The sequence below is a fragment of the Cricetulus griseus genome, chromosome 3 (genome assembly GCF_003668045.3).
Source record: "Cricetulus griseus strain 17A/GY chromosome 3, alternate assembly CriGri-PICRH-1.0, whole genome shotgun sequence".
Lineage (NCBI taxonomy): Eukaryota > Metazoa > Chordata > Mammalia > Rodentia > Cricetidae > Cricetulus > Cricetulus griseus.
Genome location: NC_048596.1, coordinates 187,513,450 through 187,532,204, shown reverse-complemented (window position 1 = coordinate 187,532,204; position 18,755 = coordinate 187,513,450). Strand labels below are relative to the sequence as shown.

Here is an 18,755-nt window from a genome sequence, read left to right as displayed (position 1 = left end):
GAGGGTCAACTAGAATTCTAACATATAATTCTTCATGGGCTGAAGAGATGGCTCAACGGTTGGGAGCACTGACTGCTCTTCCAGAGGATCCAGGTTCAATTCCCAGAATACACATGGCAGCTCACAACTGTCTCTGACTCCACGATCTGACACCCTCACACAGACAAACATGCATGTGAGGCACTGTAGGGAGAGACCCTAGTTAGGGCTTGTTTCCTATTGTTTAGGGTTGGGTTTGGAAGGAGGTATTCAGGCTTAGACATCTCTTCCAGATGACTTTAGAATTTAGATGGAATAGATATAGTTAGGATGAGATATAGGTAGATTATTATATCTTCTTGTGATTCACCTTTATAAGTATTAACTATAGACAATTTACACTGTTATAGATCCTTGTATGATGTAACTTATGTATAATTTGTATGTCACAAGTCATCTTATAGTCTTCTCTCTACTTAAGATGATATATACTCTTACATATTTAAGACATTTTGTACACAATTTAGTTTTTGTTTCAAGTTTAAATCCTTGTTAGTCTAAAAAGGGAATTGTAGGGAGAGACCCTGATTACATGCACTGCTGACCATGCCTGTTTGGGCGTGGTCACAGGTACATAGGAGGTAGATAAGGGGAGAGAGAACCGGGGGCTCTCTCTCTTGGGGCTGAGCCAGCATTGGGAAGCATTCTGGGACCGGACAGCTCGGAGTGCCAACCTGGTCACTGGTTCCTCATGTGAGTATACTCCCCAATAAATCACCAGTTAATAACCTATCTCTGATTCCATTTGTATTCATCGATAGGGCACCAATGCATATAAAATAAAAATAAACAATTTTCAAAAAAGGATTCGTAATAATAATGAAAGCTACTATGGCTAAAACTCTTACTAGGGCAAGACTTCTTCATTCCTTTTAGATATTTTACCTCTTTCCCTTTTAGTCTTGGTGGAGGTACATGCTTTTGGTAAAAGCCATTTATAACACTAGTCACCAATCAGTCAGATCCCCACTCCTTCCCCAGTACAGCCAAACAAGTTGTAACCTAAAAACATCCAAGTGGACCTTTTTAGGACATTCAGTCTTGAGCAAGTAGGTGATTGACTGTCATGTCCTGCAGAGGCAGTAATGTTCTACTAGATAGTTCATTCCTCTTCTCTATGTCCTGGCCTGCTAGGCTGTCTGTCTACAGCTGCAGTTTCCTGGAATTAAATTATTTATTAAGTTGGATTCCTCTTGGGTGAGAAGGTCTTCTGAAACCAAGACCCAATGCCTAGTTCTCTCTAGTTCACCTCCTTCCATACTCATTTTTTCCTCCTTTTTTTTAAAAGAATGATTTCAAAATACATTTTTTAAAGATTTATTCATTTGTTATGTACACAGTGTTCTGAATGCAGACCAGAAGAGGGCACCAGATCTCATTGTAGATGGCTGTGAGCCACAATGTGGTTGCTGGAATTGAACTCAGGACCTCTTCAAGAGCAGCCAGTGCTCTTAACCTTTGAGTCATCTCTCCAGCCCCCTTTTTTAACTCTTAAATTTTTTTTTGCTTGGCAGTGGTGGCACATACTTCTTAATCCCAGAACTCAAGGCAAAGGAAGGCTGATGATCTCTGTGAGTTTGAGGCCAGCCTGGTCTACAGAGCGAGTTCCAGGGCAGGCTCCAAAGCAATACAGAGAAACCCTGTCTTGGGGGAAAAAAAAAAAAAAAAAAAAAGAATTCAAGTCCCCTGGAAGAGCAGTATATGCTCTTACCACAGAGCTATCTCTCCCCAGCCCCGTTCTGTTTTTTAAGATGGAGCCTAATTCCTTAATCCAGGCTATTCTGGAATTCATGGCAATATTCATTCCTGCTATAGCCTCCCAAATACTGAGACTACAAGCATGAGCTACAGCTTCTTTCAGGATTTTAAGCTAGTAACTAATCCTGATTGTCTACCAACAGGATTGAAAATTCCCTAAGAAACATACGTCTGGGCAAGTCTAGAAGGCATTTCCGGGAGGTTTGTTTACCTGAAGAGCAAAGACTAACCCTGAGTGTGGAAGCACCATCCCATGGGCTGGGTTCCAGGTGAAATAAGAAGGAAGGACAAAAGCAACATTCATCTGTTACCTAACTGAGTACAAGCTGAGAAGTCGCCTCTTGCTCCTTCACCATGCCTTCTCCCCTATGGTGCTCTATACCCTCAAACCATAAGCTAAAATAAACCCCAGCAACAAATAATATGCCCTCTTCCAACACTGAGAAGCCTGGTTCTCTTTAGCCTTATTGTATTTATTCTCCAATTACTGTCATATATTACTCATTTGCTGAATCTCAGGATAAACAGAAAACACAGAACTATCCACATCTCCTAAGAAACAAACTTGCTTCAATTTGTATCAAATGTGTCTGCCTTTAGACTAAGAGGAAACAGTTTAAATATCCTGGTCAACATGAGAATAATGTGACCCACCAATAGTGTCAGATACACAAGAAGCTGCTATAAGAGGGTCCCAGCCGGGCATTGGTGGTGTACGCCTTTAATCCCAGCACTCAGGAGGCAGAGGATAGGCTCCAAAGCTATACAGAGAAACCCTGTCTGGGGGGGGGGGTGTGTGAGACCTGGAGCCTAGGAGTTCAAGTCCACCCAGAGCAACATAGTAAGACTCTGGCTTAAAACACAGAAATAAAAAATATTCCATGAGGGCTAGAAAGATGGCTCAGAGGTTAAGAGGACAAGCTGCTCTTCCAGAGGTCCTGAGTTCAATTCCCAGCAACCACATGGTGGCTCACAACCATCTGTAATGAGATTTGGTGCCCTCTTCTGGCATGCAGGCACACATGCTGGCAAAACACTGTATACATAATAGATAAGAATAAATCTTAAAAAAAAAAAAGTACACATGGGATGGTGAGATGGTTCAGTGGGTAAAATGCTCACAGAAAGCCTGAAAACCTGAGTTCAAAACCTGGGACCTACATGGTGGAGAGAGAGAATTGACTTCCACAGTTGTCTTCTGACTGCCACCTAAAAATGCCGTGGCAAACATAAGCTCCCTGTCAAACAAATAAATAAAAATGTAGTGATTTTTAGAAAGGCAGAGTAGTGCACTTATGTAAACTACCATGTTGCTGTTTTTTTCATTTTTATTTTTCTATTATTGTGTTTATGATGTACTTGTGTGTATGCAGAGGTCAGAGGAAACTTGCACTTCTTTGAGGCAGGGTGTCTTGTTTGTGCCACTCTTCGTACTCCAGGTTAGCTAGTTCACCAGTTTCTGGGCAGTTCTCCTGTCCTCACCTCTCATCTTGCCATGGGAATGCTGACTTGGAGACACTAGCCACTGAATCCAACTTTTTGTGGGCTCCAGAAATTTAACTTAAGTTACCAGGCTAGCATGGCAGGCACTTTACAACCACTGAAGCATCTTGCCAACCCTTGGTCTGTTTTTGTTAGTAAAGTTGAAGACCCGTATAATCTAATTTTAGTGAGAAGAATATGACCTTGAACTCCTAATCTCTTGCCTCCTCCAAAATGCCAGGATTAGAGATATGTGCTATTCACAGCCAAAGTCTTTCCATTGTCATGTGACAGAATTTTGTCAAGTAAATGGAACCAATGTGACTAAAAGCTAGTAGTTTTTTTGGGGTGAGGATATAGATCAGTGGTAAAGTCTTTGCTTGGCATATGGGAAGTCCTGAGTTTGATTCCTAGCAATGAAGAAAATAGAAACTAAAGCTAATAGTTTTTACTGAGTGATGTAAGATGGCTGAGTAAAGAAGGTGCTTGCTGCCAAGTCTGATGATCTGAGTCCAGTTCCTGGGTCCTACATGGTAGGAGAGAATCAACTCAGAGCTCCATGTGTAGACTATGGCATGTGGGCATCTACATTAAATAGATAAATATATTTAAGATGTACTTACTTGTTTATTTATTTTTGGATTTTTGAGACAGCAGTCCTTGGCTACCCTGTAACTTGCTCTGTAGATCAGGCTGGTCTCAAACTCATGAAGATATGCCAGCCTCTGCCTCCCAAGTGCTGGAATTAAAGGCATGCCCCACCACTACCCAGATAAAGACTTATTTCATTTTTTAAAATTACGTATATTTATGTATCTCTGTTTAGCTATTTGCACATGAGTGCAGGTGCCCACAGGTGTCAGAGCAGTTGGATCTCCCCGGAATTGGAGTTATAGGAGGTTGTGAGGCACCTGATATGAGTGTTAGGAATTGAACTCACATCCTCTGGAAGAGAAGTATGTGTTCTTAACTGTAGCCATCTCTCCAGACGTAAATAAATATATTTAAAGCCACTATCTGCTGATTTTTGCAAAATAGAAATACAGAAGAATAAAACTACTGAGATTGGTAGGTGTAAAGCAGGATACAGCTGTTGCAATTAGGAAGGGTAAAGTCTTACTTTCTATTATTTTGGCTTTAAAAATCATATATAGCTGTGAGTAGTGGTGCATGCCTTTAATCCCAGTACTCAGGAGTCAGAGGCAGGTGGATCTCAATGAGTTTAAGGACAGCCTGGTTTACATAGTGATTTCCAACATAATGAGACTCTGTCTTGAAAACAGACAAAATCATCTATTCATTTTAAAGATCTGAACCATGGAGGCATACAGAGTTTGAGGCCTGGTGTGGCCTCTTTTAAAACCTCAAAGCCCACCCCCAGTAACACACCTCCTCCAACAATACCACACTTTCATACTCTTCCTAAACAGTCTGTCTACTGGGAACCAAACATTCAACAACTATATGAGCCTATGGGGACCATTCTCATTGAAACCACCACATTGTATGAGTATTTTGCCAGCTGCATGTATTTATGTATGTGTATGTACTATGTATGTATATGTATGTGCCTGGTGCCTGTGGAGGCCAAAAGAGGGTTTTGGATCTCTTGGAACTGGAGTAAGGGTGGTTGTAAGGCAACATGTGGCTTCTTAGAACTGACCATGGGTTTTCTGTAAGAGTGTCAAGAGCTCTTAACTACTGAGCTATCTTTTCAGCTCCACTTTTTTGAATCATTTTAACATTTGTATACTCAGATACAAAATCTTTTTTTTTTTTTTTGAGTGAGACCTTTTATTAGAAAGGGGAGGGAGGGGAAGGAAAGAGAAAGGAAGTAAAGAGACACAGAGGGAGGATAGAAGAGAGGAGACAGGAGCAGAAAGAGAGGAGAGTGGAGAGAGAGAAAAGCCGGAAAGAGCAGAAAGAGAGGAGAGCTGGAAAGAGAAGAAAGAACAGTAAGAGAGTAGGGAGAGAGAACAGCCAGGAAGAGAGTAGAAAGAGAGCAAGAGCAGAAGGAACAGTAAGAGAGTGGGGAAAGGGAACAGCCAGGAAGAGAGCAGAAAGAGAGGAGCCAAATACAAAATCTTGAAGGATGGGAAGAGACGAACAGTATTTCAAGTGAGTAACTATCACACTAAAGTAAGGTAAAGAATTAGCCTAGGGAGCTTTTGATCATGGAATATTTTTTAAATTTATTTTATTTATTTATTTATTTATTTATTATGTATACAGAGTTCTGCCCAGGCCAGAAGAGGGCATCAGGTGGCATTACAGATGGTTGTGAGCCACCATGTGGTTTCTGGGAATCGAACGCAGGACCTCTGGAAGAGCACTCAGTACTCTTAACCTCTGAGCCACCTCTCCAGCCCCCATGTGCACTCTTTAATAGAGAATCTCTACCACTGAAGCTCCCAAGCTTCCTTTCACTACATCACTGGTACACTACAAGGAAAGGAGCAGGTTAAAGGCAATACCCTATACTCCCTGGCCTAACTCTTCACTTCCTCATCTCTTTGCTGCCTCACAAGCATAAAAGACAAGTCAGTAAGGGGCTCTAGACTATGATCTAGAACTAATCCTAGGCTAGCTTAATTTACAAAAATGAAGCCTATGATCCTAATTCTCCTTAAATCTAACCAGCTGAATAATAAAAAGCTCAGCAAAATACTAGTAATTCAGGGGCTGGAGAGATGGCTCAGAGGTTAAGAGCACTGAGTGCTCTTCCAGAGGTCCTGAGTTCGATTCCCAGCAACCACATGGTGGCTCACAACCATCTGTAATGAGATATGGCACCCTCTTCTGGCATGCAGGGATACATGCAGATAGAAAACTGTGTACATAATAAATAAATAAATCTTTAAAAAACAAACAAACAAAAAACTAGTAATTCAATTAGTGGACCGGGAGTCAGTGCTCCATCCTGGGCCCACTCTATAGACCCACATCTGACTCAAACTCTAGCTAATATTTGACTCAAGCACTTTATGTTGCCCTCAGATGCAGTCCAACCAAACCAGAGAGTCTCTCACTTGCCCTCCACAAAGCAGGTGTCTTCCCAATAAAGCCTATAGACAGGGGATCTGACACTCTTTTCTGGCCTCTGAGGTTACATATACACATGCAGACAGACACACACATATACATCCGTAAATAAATCTTAAAACCAGGCAGTGGGGCCAGGCGGTGGTGATGCTCACCTTTAGTCGGCAGGCAGAGGCAGGCGGATCTCTGTGAGTTTGAGACCAGCTTGGTCTACAAGAGCTAGTTCCAGGACAGCCTCCAAAGCCACAGAGAAACCCTGTCTCAAAAAAAAAAAAAAAAAGTAGTGGTGGCACACACCTCTACCTCTAATCCCAGCACTCAAGAGGCAGAGGCAGGTGGATCTCTGTGAGTTTGAGGCCAGCCTGGTCTCCAGAGTGAGTGCCAGGACAGACTCCAAAATTACACAGAGAAACCCTATCTCGAACCCCCCCCCCAAAATGACCCCGGAAACTTTCCATCATGACAATAATGAAAGGATGTGCAGGCCTTGGTTCAATCCCAAGCACTCCCACCAAAAAAATAAAATAAAAATAAAAAAGTAAGAGTCTGAAAATGACCTGAGATACTTATAATTTCTTCTAAAGAAGAGGAAGACAAGCAACATAACCTGCCCAAAGGAACACCCTGGCTTCAGGCAAATTCTCAAACACGTGTCTTAATCATCAGATCAGACAGAGTACAGGACCATATAGCAACTACTACCAAGTAAGGGTTTGGAGACAATAAGACCAATAAACAGCAGATTACCTGCTTACCTGTTTGGATCCCTGTTTCTTGCTCTAAATGACAGTAGAGTTTGTTTGAATAGTCTGCCATCTTCTGTTCAATGCTTGAATGTCTAGCAGTGCTTAGGATGCCAGCACAGAACCTTGTCGAGCCAGCAGCCAGCCTGCAGCACAGATGAAAAATACCGTTAGAAAGACTCACTTGTATCTATGGACATAAGTCCAGGTTCTAGGGCTAGAGAAGTTTCAGCAGGTTAAGAGCACCAGTTGTTCTTAGAAAAAAAGGACCCAGGTCTGATTCCCAGAACCCAAATGGTGGCTCACCATCACGGTTCACAACGCCTGTAACTCCAGGTGGACCTCCTTGAACTCTGGAGGCAGAGTCAAGCAGATCTCTGTGAGTTCAAAGCAGCCAAAACAACAGTGATACTGTCTCAGCAATTAAGAGCACTTGTTGTTCTTGCAGAGGACCTGAGTTTGGTTCCCAGTACATGGTAGATTTCAGCCACCTATTAACTCCAGCTTATTTAATGCTCTCTGGCACCTGCACTCTCATACACACACAAACATACACACAATTTAAAAAAAAAAAGTCGCTGGTGGTGCACACCTTTAATCCCAACACTTGAGAGGCAGAGGCAGGCAGATCTCTGTGAGTTCAAGACGAGCCTGGTCCACAAGAGTGAGTTCCAGGACAGCCTCCAAAGTCACAGAGAAACCCTGTCTCAAAAAACCCAAAAAAGTCAATGGGTATTGGCAGTACATACCTTTAATACCAGCACTTAGGGGGCAGAGGCAGCATGGACTAGAGTAAGTTATAGGACATCCAGGACTACAGAGTAAAACCCTGTCTCAAAAAAAAAAAAAAAAAAAAAAAAACTTTACCCATCCCCAACATTATAATAGTCTTTTTTTAAAAATGTGTATAGGTGTTTTGTTTACATAATCTGTGTACCACATGTGCATCTCATGCCCACAGAGGCCAGAAAAGAGTGTTAGATCCCCTGAAACTGACCTGCCATGTGGGTGCTGGGAACCACACCTGGGTCCTCTAGAAGAGTATCCAGTGCTTGGAACTGCTGGGCCTTCTCTCAAGCCCAGGAAATCCAAAACTATACTGAATTAAATGAAAATTAATAAAAGAAAATGGGCAGAATGTAGCCACTTCTGTTCAGCTTATGAACATATGAATATAGGATATAGCTGTGCTGTGTGAAGAAGATGACAGCACAGAGTAAGGTGAGCTGGGCTGTGAACACATGTCCTTTTAAAACACTGTTGACATTTGCTACTTCTCTAAAATACAGAGAACCTGAGTGCTAGAACATAGCATTCACCTTGGATCTTCTTACATTTAGATTAGCTACAGGTCTGACATTATGGAAAAGAAAGGGAATGAAGGAACCCTGTACTATTATTGTAGCCAAACCTCAAGTCAAGTCAATTGGATCCTTACCTGCCCTGCTCCAAAAGGACAATATCCTGCCACCCCATTTTAGAGAGGTGATAGGCCACAGATGTACCCAGGATTCCACCCCCACAGATGACCACGTAAGCCTGGGCAGGCAGAGTGACAGAATGTGACTCGGTAGCAGATGTGCTGCTTCTTGTTGATGACCAGGTCTGCCATCCTGGGCTAGTTCTTTGTCTTTGGACAATGGACAGCAACCGGTAAAGCATCACCAACTGGGAGATATGTCTTCACTCAACTGAGAAGATCCAAAGAATCCAAACTAGAAAGAAAAAACAGACATTTTTCATTCCATTTAACTCAGTTCTTAGGACTAATGAGAAAAGATTTAACAAAGAACAATAGCTACTCATCTGACATATATTTGAGGATCTATGTTTCAGATTCTGCTAAAAAACAAAACAAACAAACAAACAAAACAACCCAGGAACAGTGGTGCATGCCTTTTGTCCCACAGGAGGATTAAAATCTAGAGGCAAAGGCAGGTGGAACTCTGAGAGATCAAGGCCAGCCTAGTCTACATATAAAGTTCCAGGACTACATAGGGAGATCCTATTTCAAAAAGACAATAAACACATACACATATACCAACAACAACAACAACAAAAAAGGAAAAAAATGCATAAAGAAGCCTAATCTGGGCGCAATAGCACAGTCTATAATCCTAGCACTTGAGAGGGAGAAACAGGAGGATCCCCAGAGGTGCAAGGTCATCCCTAAGCTATGTTGAGATTTCCAGGCCAGCTCCGGTTAGAGATCTAGTCTAAAAATAGATAGTGACAGACAGACATATACAGAAAGAAAAAGAACCAGTGAGATAGCTTAGTGGGTGGAGGCACTTTGCCACAGAGCCTCATAACCTGAGTTCAACACCTGTAATCCAGCAGAAGAGCCAGGGAGATGCAAAAGCAATGAATAGAGTCCTTAGGAAGAGAAGAGACAGGACCCAGAGCCCAGTGAAAGATGCCTGGATTGCCCCCAAAGAAAGCAGTAAAAACTAAAGTATTAGAGGGCTGGAGAGATGGCTCAGAGGTTGAGAGCACCGGCTGCTCTTCCAGAGGTCCTGAGTTCAATTCCCAGGAACCACATGATGGCTCACAACCATTCGTTATGAGATCTGGTGTGCCCTCTTCTGATGTGCAGATTCACATGGAAGCAGAATGTTGTATACATAATAAATAAATAAAATCTTTTAAAAAAAACTAAAGTATTAGAAACCTTTCCATGGAAAGAAGGAAAAGGGTTTTAGCTTATATTTACACAGAAGTCATATATATTTCTTTTTTGTTTTTCGAGACAGGGTTTCTCTGTGTAGCCTTAGCTGTCCTGAAATTCACTTGTAGACTAGACTAGCCTCAAACTCATGGAGATACACCTACCTCTGCCTCCTGAGTGCTGGGATTAATGGCGTGTACCACCACTGCCCAGCTAAATCATACATATTTCTATAATATTAACAGCCTATCTGGGCAGTGGTGGCACATGCCTTTAATCCCAGCACTCAAGAAGTAGAGGCAAGTGGATCTCTGTATATTGCCGATCACAATGTGGAGTCAGATGCAAGATTTATAATGATAGTTTATTTAGGAGAGGTACTCACACAAGTCCGCTTAGCCAGGCGGCAGGGAGCGAGAGAGGGGGCCCTGTATGCATGCCCCTAACTACTTAAATCTTTCCCACGCCACTCTGACCACACCCAATGGGCATGGTCTGCAACACCTGTGTCCAGCCCCAAGAGGGCATGGTCAGCATTACCTCTAAACAGGATTCCCCTACATCTGTGAGTTTGAGGCCAGTCTGGTCTACAAAGCTACACAGAGAAACCCCGTTTTGAAAATCCAAAAGAAAAAATACATATACATACATAACATACATACATACATACATACATACATACATATCTTAAAGAAAAGGGTAAAGGCTAAGATCAGGAAAAGGATCATACTCAAAGTAGGATTTAATTTGATCCTTGTAAGAGTAAAGTCTGCACAGAGACAAAGACATAGGAAACACACACACACTAAAGACAACAGAATAGGTCTGACTATCATATCTGCTTAGAATGGCAATAAAGAATCAAGTGAATTTTAGGTAACAGGAACTGAAGAACCCAACCACAAGAGACTGATTATTTGATCTGGTGTGGTCCAGTATACAAGAAGTTACTACTGGCTTTAAAAAAAAAAAAAAAAAAAAAAAAGGTAAGGTTTTGACAAAATCTAACACAAATACAGAAAACTGTTTAAGTCTCAAGAAACTAAAGGGTGACCTACAGCAGACTATACCAACATTACAGAGCTCAAGACCGAGTGGCAGATATGTGGGAATCAGAGCAACACACTGCTAGTAAAGCTGCCACCACCTCCTCTACCAGCACCTGGATTTACAGACTCCCCATTGGTCCATGTCCTCTAAGGCCAAAGAGGACACCATCAGAGAGGACTCTCGGAACTGTAATCTTTTTTAAAATGTCTTTTAGATTTATTTTTATATATGAATGTTTTGTCTGTGAACCACATTTTTGGGGGGGAGGGGGGTCCTAGGTGTTTAAGAAAACAGGTTGAGGCTGAACAGAGATGTTGAACACCTTTAGTCCCAGCACTCAGGAGGCAGAGGCAGGCGGATCTCTGTGAATTTGAGGCCACCCTGGTCTACAGAGAGAGTTCCATGACAGGCTCCAAAGCTAGTAAGTTCCAGGACAGCCAGGGATATAGAGAGAGACTCTGTCTCAAACAAACAAACAAACAAACAAACAAACAAAAGCAGGCTAAGCAAGCTATGGGGAGTAAACCAATAAGCTGCACTCCTCCATGGCCTCCACATCAGATCTTGCCTTCAAGTTCCTGCCATGTGTTTCTTCCCTGATGGACCTGAGATTTCTGAAATGAAATAAACCCTCTCCTCCCAAGCTGCTTTTGGTCATGGTGTTTTATCATAGCACTAGAAACCTTGCTCCCTTGTGATTCAGGCTAACAGGTCTGTGCCGGCTCTAGGACCATAAGCATTTCCATAACATGTTCTTCTCTATGCTTACTGCACACCTGCTTTCTTCCCTCCCTACGCAGAAAGCCTCCCCCAGTTCATCCCTGAAACTTTCAATAGGTTGATAGTCTGTCCACAAGTGTTAGAACCCCTTCATCCTGCCTTTTCTGCATCTCAGTCCAATCCCCTAGCTTCTTTCACACCCTGCAATCAATGATCCCTGCCATTTGCGTCTTCTCCTCAGCATGGTAATATGCTCAAGTTCCTACTAGGTAATCTAATAAAACAGACAAAAGTGCCCTACCATAAAATTTATTTCAAAAAATTTGAAATTGTACAAATTAGTGTTTGAAAAAATTTATACACAGAAAGAAACTAGGTGTTCCCATATCACAATCAATACCACTGTGCATGGTAATTTCCTAGAATTTTGACTTCTACCATCCAAGCCCTATGTTCCAATTTCTTCATACCTTAGTGACTAGACAATGGCCACTGAGATTTTTTTAAATTAATTTTTATTTAAATTTAAAAATCTTATTTTACATACCAATCCCAGTTCCCTCTCCCTCCCACCCTCCCATTCCCCTCACAAACCTCCATCCCCTCCTCCAGGAGGGTGAGACCTCCCATGGGGGATCATCATAGTCTGTCACCTCACTGGGGCAGGGCCTAGGCCCTCCCCCGTGTATCTAGGCTGAGAGAGTATCCCTCCACAGGGAATGGGCTCCCCAAGCACCAGGGATAAATACTGGTTCCACTGCCAAAGGCCCCATAGACTGTCCAGGCCCCCCAACTGACACCCACATTCAGGGGGCCTGGTTCAGTCTTATGCAGGTTCATTGACTGAGGTCCATGGGCTCCCACTTTCTCAGGTCAGCTGTTTCTGTGGGTTTCCCCAGCACGGTCTTGACCCCTTTGCTCACCAGCCACTGAGATTTTTGTCCTTGTTCTTTTTGAGATAAAAACCTGAAGTATCCTAGACTATGTAGCCACACATGACCTTGAACTCCTGATCTTCCTATATATACATTCAAAAAGTGCTGATTACAGATGCGTACCATGCTTGGTCTACCACTGAGTTTTTTACTTGTTTGCTTCTTTGTTTTATGTGTATGAATGTGTCACTTGTGCTACTTGCTTATTTGTGCAACACATGTATGCAGTGCCCAAGGAAGCCAAAAAAAGGTCACCAGATTCCTTTGGAACTGAAGTTACAGACTGTTGTTGCCATGTTGGTGTTGGGAACTGAACTTTAAAAGAGCAGCCAGTGCTCTTAACTACTGAGCCATCTCTCCAATCCCCAAATGAATTTTTTATTCTTTTTATTTTTTATTTTTTTGGTTTCAAAAAACCAGGGTTTCTCTGTGTAGCTTTGGAGACTATCCTGGCACTCACTCAAACTCAGAGATCCGCCGGCCTCTGCCTCCCGAGTGCTGGGATTAAAGGCTTGCACCACCAACGCCCGGCCCAAATGAATTTTTTTTTAAAGATTTTATTTATTATGTATACAACATTCTGCTTCCATGTAAATCTGCACACCAGAAGAGGGCACCAGATCTCATAACAGATAGCTGTGAGCCACCATGTGGTTGCTGGGAATTGATCTCAGGACCTTTGGAACAGCAGTCAGTGCCCTTAACCTCTGAGCCACCTCTCCAGCTCCCAAATGAATTTTTTAAACAAAAATTTATTCTTGATGCTGGGAGTGCTGGCATATACCTTTAATCTCAGCACTCAGGAGGCAGAGGCAGGCAGATCTCTGGATCTCTAAAGCCAGCCTGGTTTACATAGTCAGTTCCAGGAAAACCAAGGCTATCTAGAGAGATTCCGTTTTTAAATATATTTATATATCCCTTTGGGTGAATTATATTTTGTTGAGTGGCAGAACAAACCACTGACCAATACTTGAGACCTTGTGTTTCATACCAACATTCATTAAAAATAAGACATGCCGAGCAGTGGTAGTGCATGCCTTTAATCCCAGCACTTGGGAGGCAGAGGCAGACAGATCTCTGTGAGTTCCAGACCAGCCTGGTCTACAGAGTGAGTTCCAGGACAGGTTCCAAAACTACAGAGAAACTGTGCCTAATAAATAAATAAATAAATAAAATAAGGCATATTCTTGTTGGGCATAATGGTACCACACCTTTAACCCAAGCACAGAGTTAAGCCATCGTGGTCTACATAGCAAGCTCCAGGCCAGCCAGCATTATGTAGTGATACCCTGTCTCAAATAAATAAGAAATGAAACTTTCAAAAACCCATCTTTCACTTGGCAGTAAATTAATAAACAAAAAAGAAATATTCTACCCCCAACTTCTTCATCTTCCTGTCCAAAAAAACAGGCTTTGGCCCTACTATAGTGCTTTTTTTTTTTTTTCAAGACAGGGTTTCTCTGTGGCTTTGGAGGCTGTCCTAGAACTAGCTCTTGTAGGCCAGGCTGGTCTTGAACTCACAGAGATCTGCCTGCCTCTGCCTCCCAAGTGCTAGGATTAAAGGCATGTGCCACCACCGCCTGGCCCGACACTTTTTTTTTTTTTTTGACTTTTTTTTTTTTTAATTTTATGTGCATTGACATTTTGCCTGCATGTCTGTGTGAGTGTCAGATCTTGGAGTTACACAGTTGTGAGCTGCCTTGTGGGTGCTGGGAATTGAACCCTGGTCCTCTGGAAAAGCAGTCAGTGCTCTTAACCACTGAGCCATCTCTCTAGGCCCAGTGCTGACACTTTTCTCACCAAAAAACACTCAATTTGCTGGTTTCAGAGGATGTATCTCTTACATCATCATACTTCAGTTTGTTTGTTTTTCCAGACAGGGTTTCTCTTTGGAGCCAGTCCTAGAACTCACTCTGTAGACCAGGCTGGCCTTGAATTCACAGAGATCTGCCTCCCAGTACTGGGACTAACGGCATGTGCCACCACCGCCCAGTACATCATCACACTTAATCACAGATCATTCCTTCACACTTGCACACAGATTTCCAGTTTCACTACTATAGTTCCTGGCTCCCACCTCTTTCCTAGAGCCTATCTTCTACTCTGAGCCTTCCCATCTTTTCCCAGGGTGATATAAATGTCACCATGATTTATGGCCTAACCCAAGAATCCTACACCCTGAGCTTCAGATCTGTTTATCAAGTGCAGAATGGCTATGCCCACCTGATCCCACAGGGAAGACTAAGCACATCCAAATGTAAACACCCCTCCCTTACTCTTCATCTTTCCTAAACTGTGTCCCCAGTGGCTCCACATACTAGAATCCAGAGTGTTATCTGGATTCCTCCCTTCCTCATCTCTCTTCCCCAATCATTTCTCAGGGCCTTCCCCATCAGGCTTAACTTTCTCCTGCATATCTGGGCCTTGTGTGCACTGCTTCTCTAACTAGCACAGTTCCTGCCACTTGTCTGCCAAGCAAAGGTATCTCTTCAGCACACAGCCTATATAATAGTGTATTTGGATAAGGGAGTCTTCTGTGTTCTCCCAGAACAGAACTTTTCACCATCTCCAATTATCTGTAAGGCATTTGAGTGAGGAGTAATAGAGCAATCCAGCTGGGGGAATCCAAGCTCTACAAGCATATGTAGGTGTTACATATCCTTACATCTCATCACCTGTATGACTTCGAGCAAGTTTGTGTGTGTCAGGTTCCTTATCTGTTACGTGGACTAGAAATATCTATCTCACAAGGCCTAAATCAAACAATGCAATACAAATGGGTAACTCATGTCAAAGCAGCACTCCAGAGCTGGGGGTGGGGGGAGGAAGGCAGAGAAAGACAGGGGATGAGGAGGAATAAAAACAGAGAAATGCAGAGAGAGAGAGACAGGGAGAGAGAAAAAGAATATCATTCTCTCATTAAATGGAACTCTAAGGCCAGTGGTCAACTGTATCCCAGCTGTGAAAAGAGGCAAAACAGAAGGAATTTAAGATCATCCTAGAAGATGTAGCAAGTTCAGGTTAAGTGAAACCCTATCTCAATAAATATATATAAGGGATGGGGGAGGACTCAGTGGGTAAAGTGGCAAGCATGAGGTCCTCAATTATGATCTCTGATGGTGGTTATAATGTGCAAGACATTTCCTAACTATTCAACTAATCTAAGCACAGCCCTATAGGGTAGACATAATTCGTGTTGTATACTTTAGGAAACATATATAAAAGTATAAAAATTTATAAAGTGACTACTATATAGTCCAAGAGTAAACTGCAAATCTAGCATCATTTTCTTTTGTTTGCTTGTTTTGTTTTGTTGTTGTTGTTGTTGTTTGAGACAGGGTGGCACTTTGGAGCTTAGAACTGCTTGTTATGTAAACCAGGGTGGCTTACACCTCACAGAGATCCACCTGCCTCTGCCTCTCCAGTGCTGGGACTAAAGGCATAGGACACCACAACCTGCTCAAACTGCAAAGACCAAACAGCTGTGAGGAAGAACCAGGAGCTCATTCTCTAGCTGGAAAAAGAGAATTTCAAAGGTTAATGTAACAGAGTATTCCTCTGTGAGAACCCCTCCCATTCTCCAGAGGTCTCCACTTTCTTGAGAAATCTATGTTTGCTCTGCAAGAGAAAGAGAAAAACAAACAGGCATTTCAGGAAAGAATAAACTATGTTCAGTGCTCAGCCTGATAGGCCAAAAAAAAAGACTGTTGACATTATGCTCATCATAACCTTCAAGAGTGAAGAGATGAGGGCATTAGGGATTACAGTACACCAGGAAGGGAGAGCTAGAGAGATGTTTCAGTGGGTGAGAGCACTTCTTGCTCTTGCAGAGGGACTGGATTCAATTTCCAGCACCCACATGGGGGCTCACAATCGTCTGTAAGTTCAGCTCCAGTGAATCCAATGCCCTCTTCTGACTTTCGTGGACATCAAGCATGCACATGATGCATATATACATACATACATACATACAGGCAAAACATTCATAAAATAAATGTAATAGTAATAAAAAAAGAGGAGTTTAAAAAGATAAAAGTACACCAGGAAGAGAAGGTATGAGTGTCTACTCCAGAAGGTCTGGCAGCAAAACCAAAGCAAAGTTCCATGGGAAAAGGAGGTAAAGCCAGGAAAATAAGACACCGAAAGTGTCGTTCAAAATAAAACGTCAACAAGTTTTAAATTTTTTATACTTTCGTGAAAATAACTGTATCTCTACTAGTAAGAGTAATGTCTAAACAAACCCATACTAGTTCTGCTCAGATCTTATGCCAACAAAGTGACACCTCTAGCTCCCGCCTTTAATCCCACCACACCTGATTCTGAATCACCAGGAATGTCGCAGGTTCCGAGTGAGCCTGGGCTACGGTGTGAGACCCTATCTTTAAAAGACAAAAGCAATGACATCTCTAACAACTCCTGAATTCTTCCTCTGGTAGCAGGATTAGGCACAGGTCACAAAGGAGGAAGGAGGAAGGTAGACGCATCTCCCACGCCTAACTCAGTGGAATCACCAGGACAACTTTAATAGCAACAGAATCTGCCTCTGCAGTCTGATCCTGCGGGTTCAGGATGCTGTATTTTTCGACAAATGCGCCGGATGCTCAAGAGAGTTTAAGAAAAATGACACAAGTCCTTGCCGCCCAAAGACCCTTTAAAGAATCTTTCCAACTAGACCTTCGACCACATGCCATCCCTATACATCAAGTGGGCTTGGAGACCGTGGACTCGAACCTCACTCTCATGCACAACAGTCCCCTCAAGTCACCCACTGGAAATCCCACCGCCCTGCCTGATTCAGTCTCTGACAAGAGTTGGTAAAGCCCAACCGAACAGCACGTTTCTAGGCGGGAAAGCAATTCCACCTGCAGACAAGTAGGGAGCACAGCTGGCTGTGACAGCAGGAGCGTGCCCGCCCAGGCTGCAGCCAGCCCGGAGGCCCAGCCACCCTAGGAGAGCCCGAGCGCAGGCCCGGGGCAGCCGCCGCAGGTCCCCAAAGTCCACACAGCTCCGCTGACCGAAATTCTGGCGCCCAACCGCACCGCCTCAGAGACCAGGAGGAAAACCAGGAGCCGGAGGCCAAAGGCGGAGGACAGGGGCGTGGAGGACACAGGAGTTCACGGGACGATAAGGCCATCCGGACTAGCAGGTCGTAGCCGCCTTCTTACCTCAGGGGCCCGCAGCGCGTTCAACGAAGCCCGGCGGAAGTGAAGAGCAGCGCAACGGCTGAAGAGGGTCTGCGCGGGCCGACGGGGCATGAGGAGGGGACGGGACGCAGAGCGGAAAGTTCCGGGACTGCACGGGCCCGCGACCTTCCGCGCTTTACGGCCCGCGGCAAGGGTAAGGCGGGCGGGCGCGCGCGCCAACGCACCGTGACGTCACCGCGACGGACCTGCCCGCACGTGGGCTTGTTTGGGTCTCGCCAGGCCCCGCCCCTCCCACGACGCCTCCCCCTCTGCAAAGATGGCGGAGCCTCTTTTTGGTCTCGCTCCTAGCTCTCCCGGCTCCCGCCCAGCTCCATTTCTGCAGAAAGCCCGCCCTTCGGAGCCGGGCCACAGCCTCGACCTAGCGTGGGCAGTTGGGGCGATCGTCTTCCGCCAGGCCTGAGCCCGGGTCCTGCTGCGGTACGTCCGCAGCGCAGCACAGAGCCACAGTCTGTCCCTGCGCGTCGCTGAAAGCCTTCCTGTGAGAGCCGGTTGCAAAGCTTGTTCTGCGGGCCTGGCGGGACCTGAGAGGCCGAATCAGCCGACCTGACTTCCCATCTCACTCCTTGCGCCTTCCCGGCTCGTCTCTGCCCAGAGGAAGAGGCATTGTTTACTCGAGCTTCAGAAACATCTCCTACCTCCTCCCATCCCCTCCAACTCACAGTCACGTCACCCAATTTTCTTGACTTCATAGAACTCATCACTAACTCAAATGTATGTGTTCACTACTTGCCTTTACATTGATGTCAACACGCCCCTCTGATCTCTTGAGGACCAAACCTTACTCAGGTGCGGCTTCTCGGCACCCCCAACCCGCGCCTGGCGCATCATCCAATATGTCCTTCACACCAATAGCAATAGAAATGCTGTATTTTGGACCACGCTCTCTAGTTTCTATTCATCTGGGCCAAGCCTATCTTGTCAGACATGCCAGTCTTGAACATTATTGCTTGCAGTGTATGACCTGGCTTTGTGTTGAGTGATGGGTTCTGATTACGAACAAGAAATAGGGGCAAGGCTGCAAGTATCTCCTTGTCATGAAGCCATTCGTGCCACATGGTTTAAGACAGTGAATTTCCACAAGACTGCCCAGATGAGCTCTTACTATGAAAGATTC

General features: G+C 44.0%; 1 protein-coding gene across 2 annotated transcripts in view; it reads right to left on the bottom strand.

The window, feature by feature from the left end:
* The window catches only part of Pdpr (pyruvate dehydrogenase phosphatase regulatory subunit), a 45,830-nt gene extending 28,054 nt beyond the window's left edge, over positions 1-17,776 (bottom strand). Inside the window, exons 1-3 of one of the 2 annotated variants that reach the window (XM_027406026.2) lie at positions 17,603-17,776; positions 8,503-8,779; positions 7,077-7,210 (exon numbers count right to left, since the gene is read on the bottom strand). In XM_027406026.2, coding sequence (XP_027261827.1) covers positions 7,077-7,210; positions 8,503-8,726 — 358 coding nt within the window. In that variant the 5' untranslated portion in view covers positions 8,727-8,779; positions 17,603-17,776. Of the gene's footprint in view, positions 1-7,076; positions 7,211-8,502; positions 8,780-17,602 lie in introns of those variants that run through there. The other variant, XM_027406027.2, reaches the window with a different exon arrangement.
* Between the last annotated feature and the right edge of the window lie 979 nt (positions 17,777-18,755).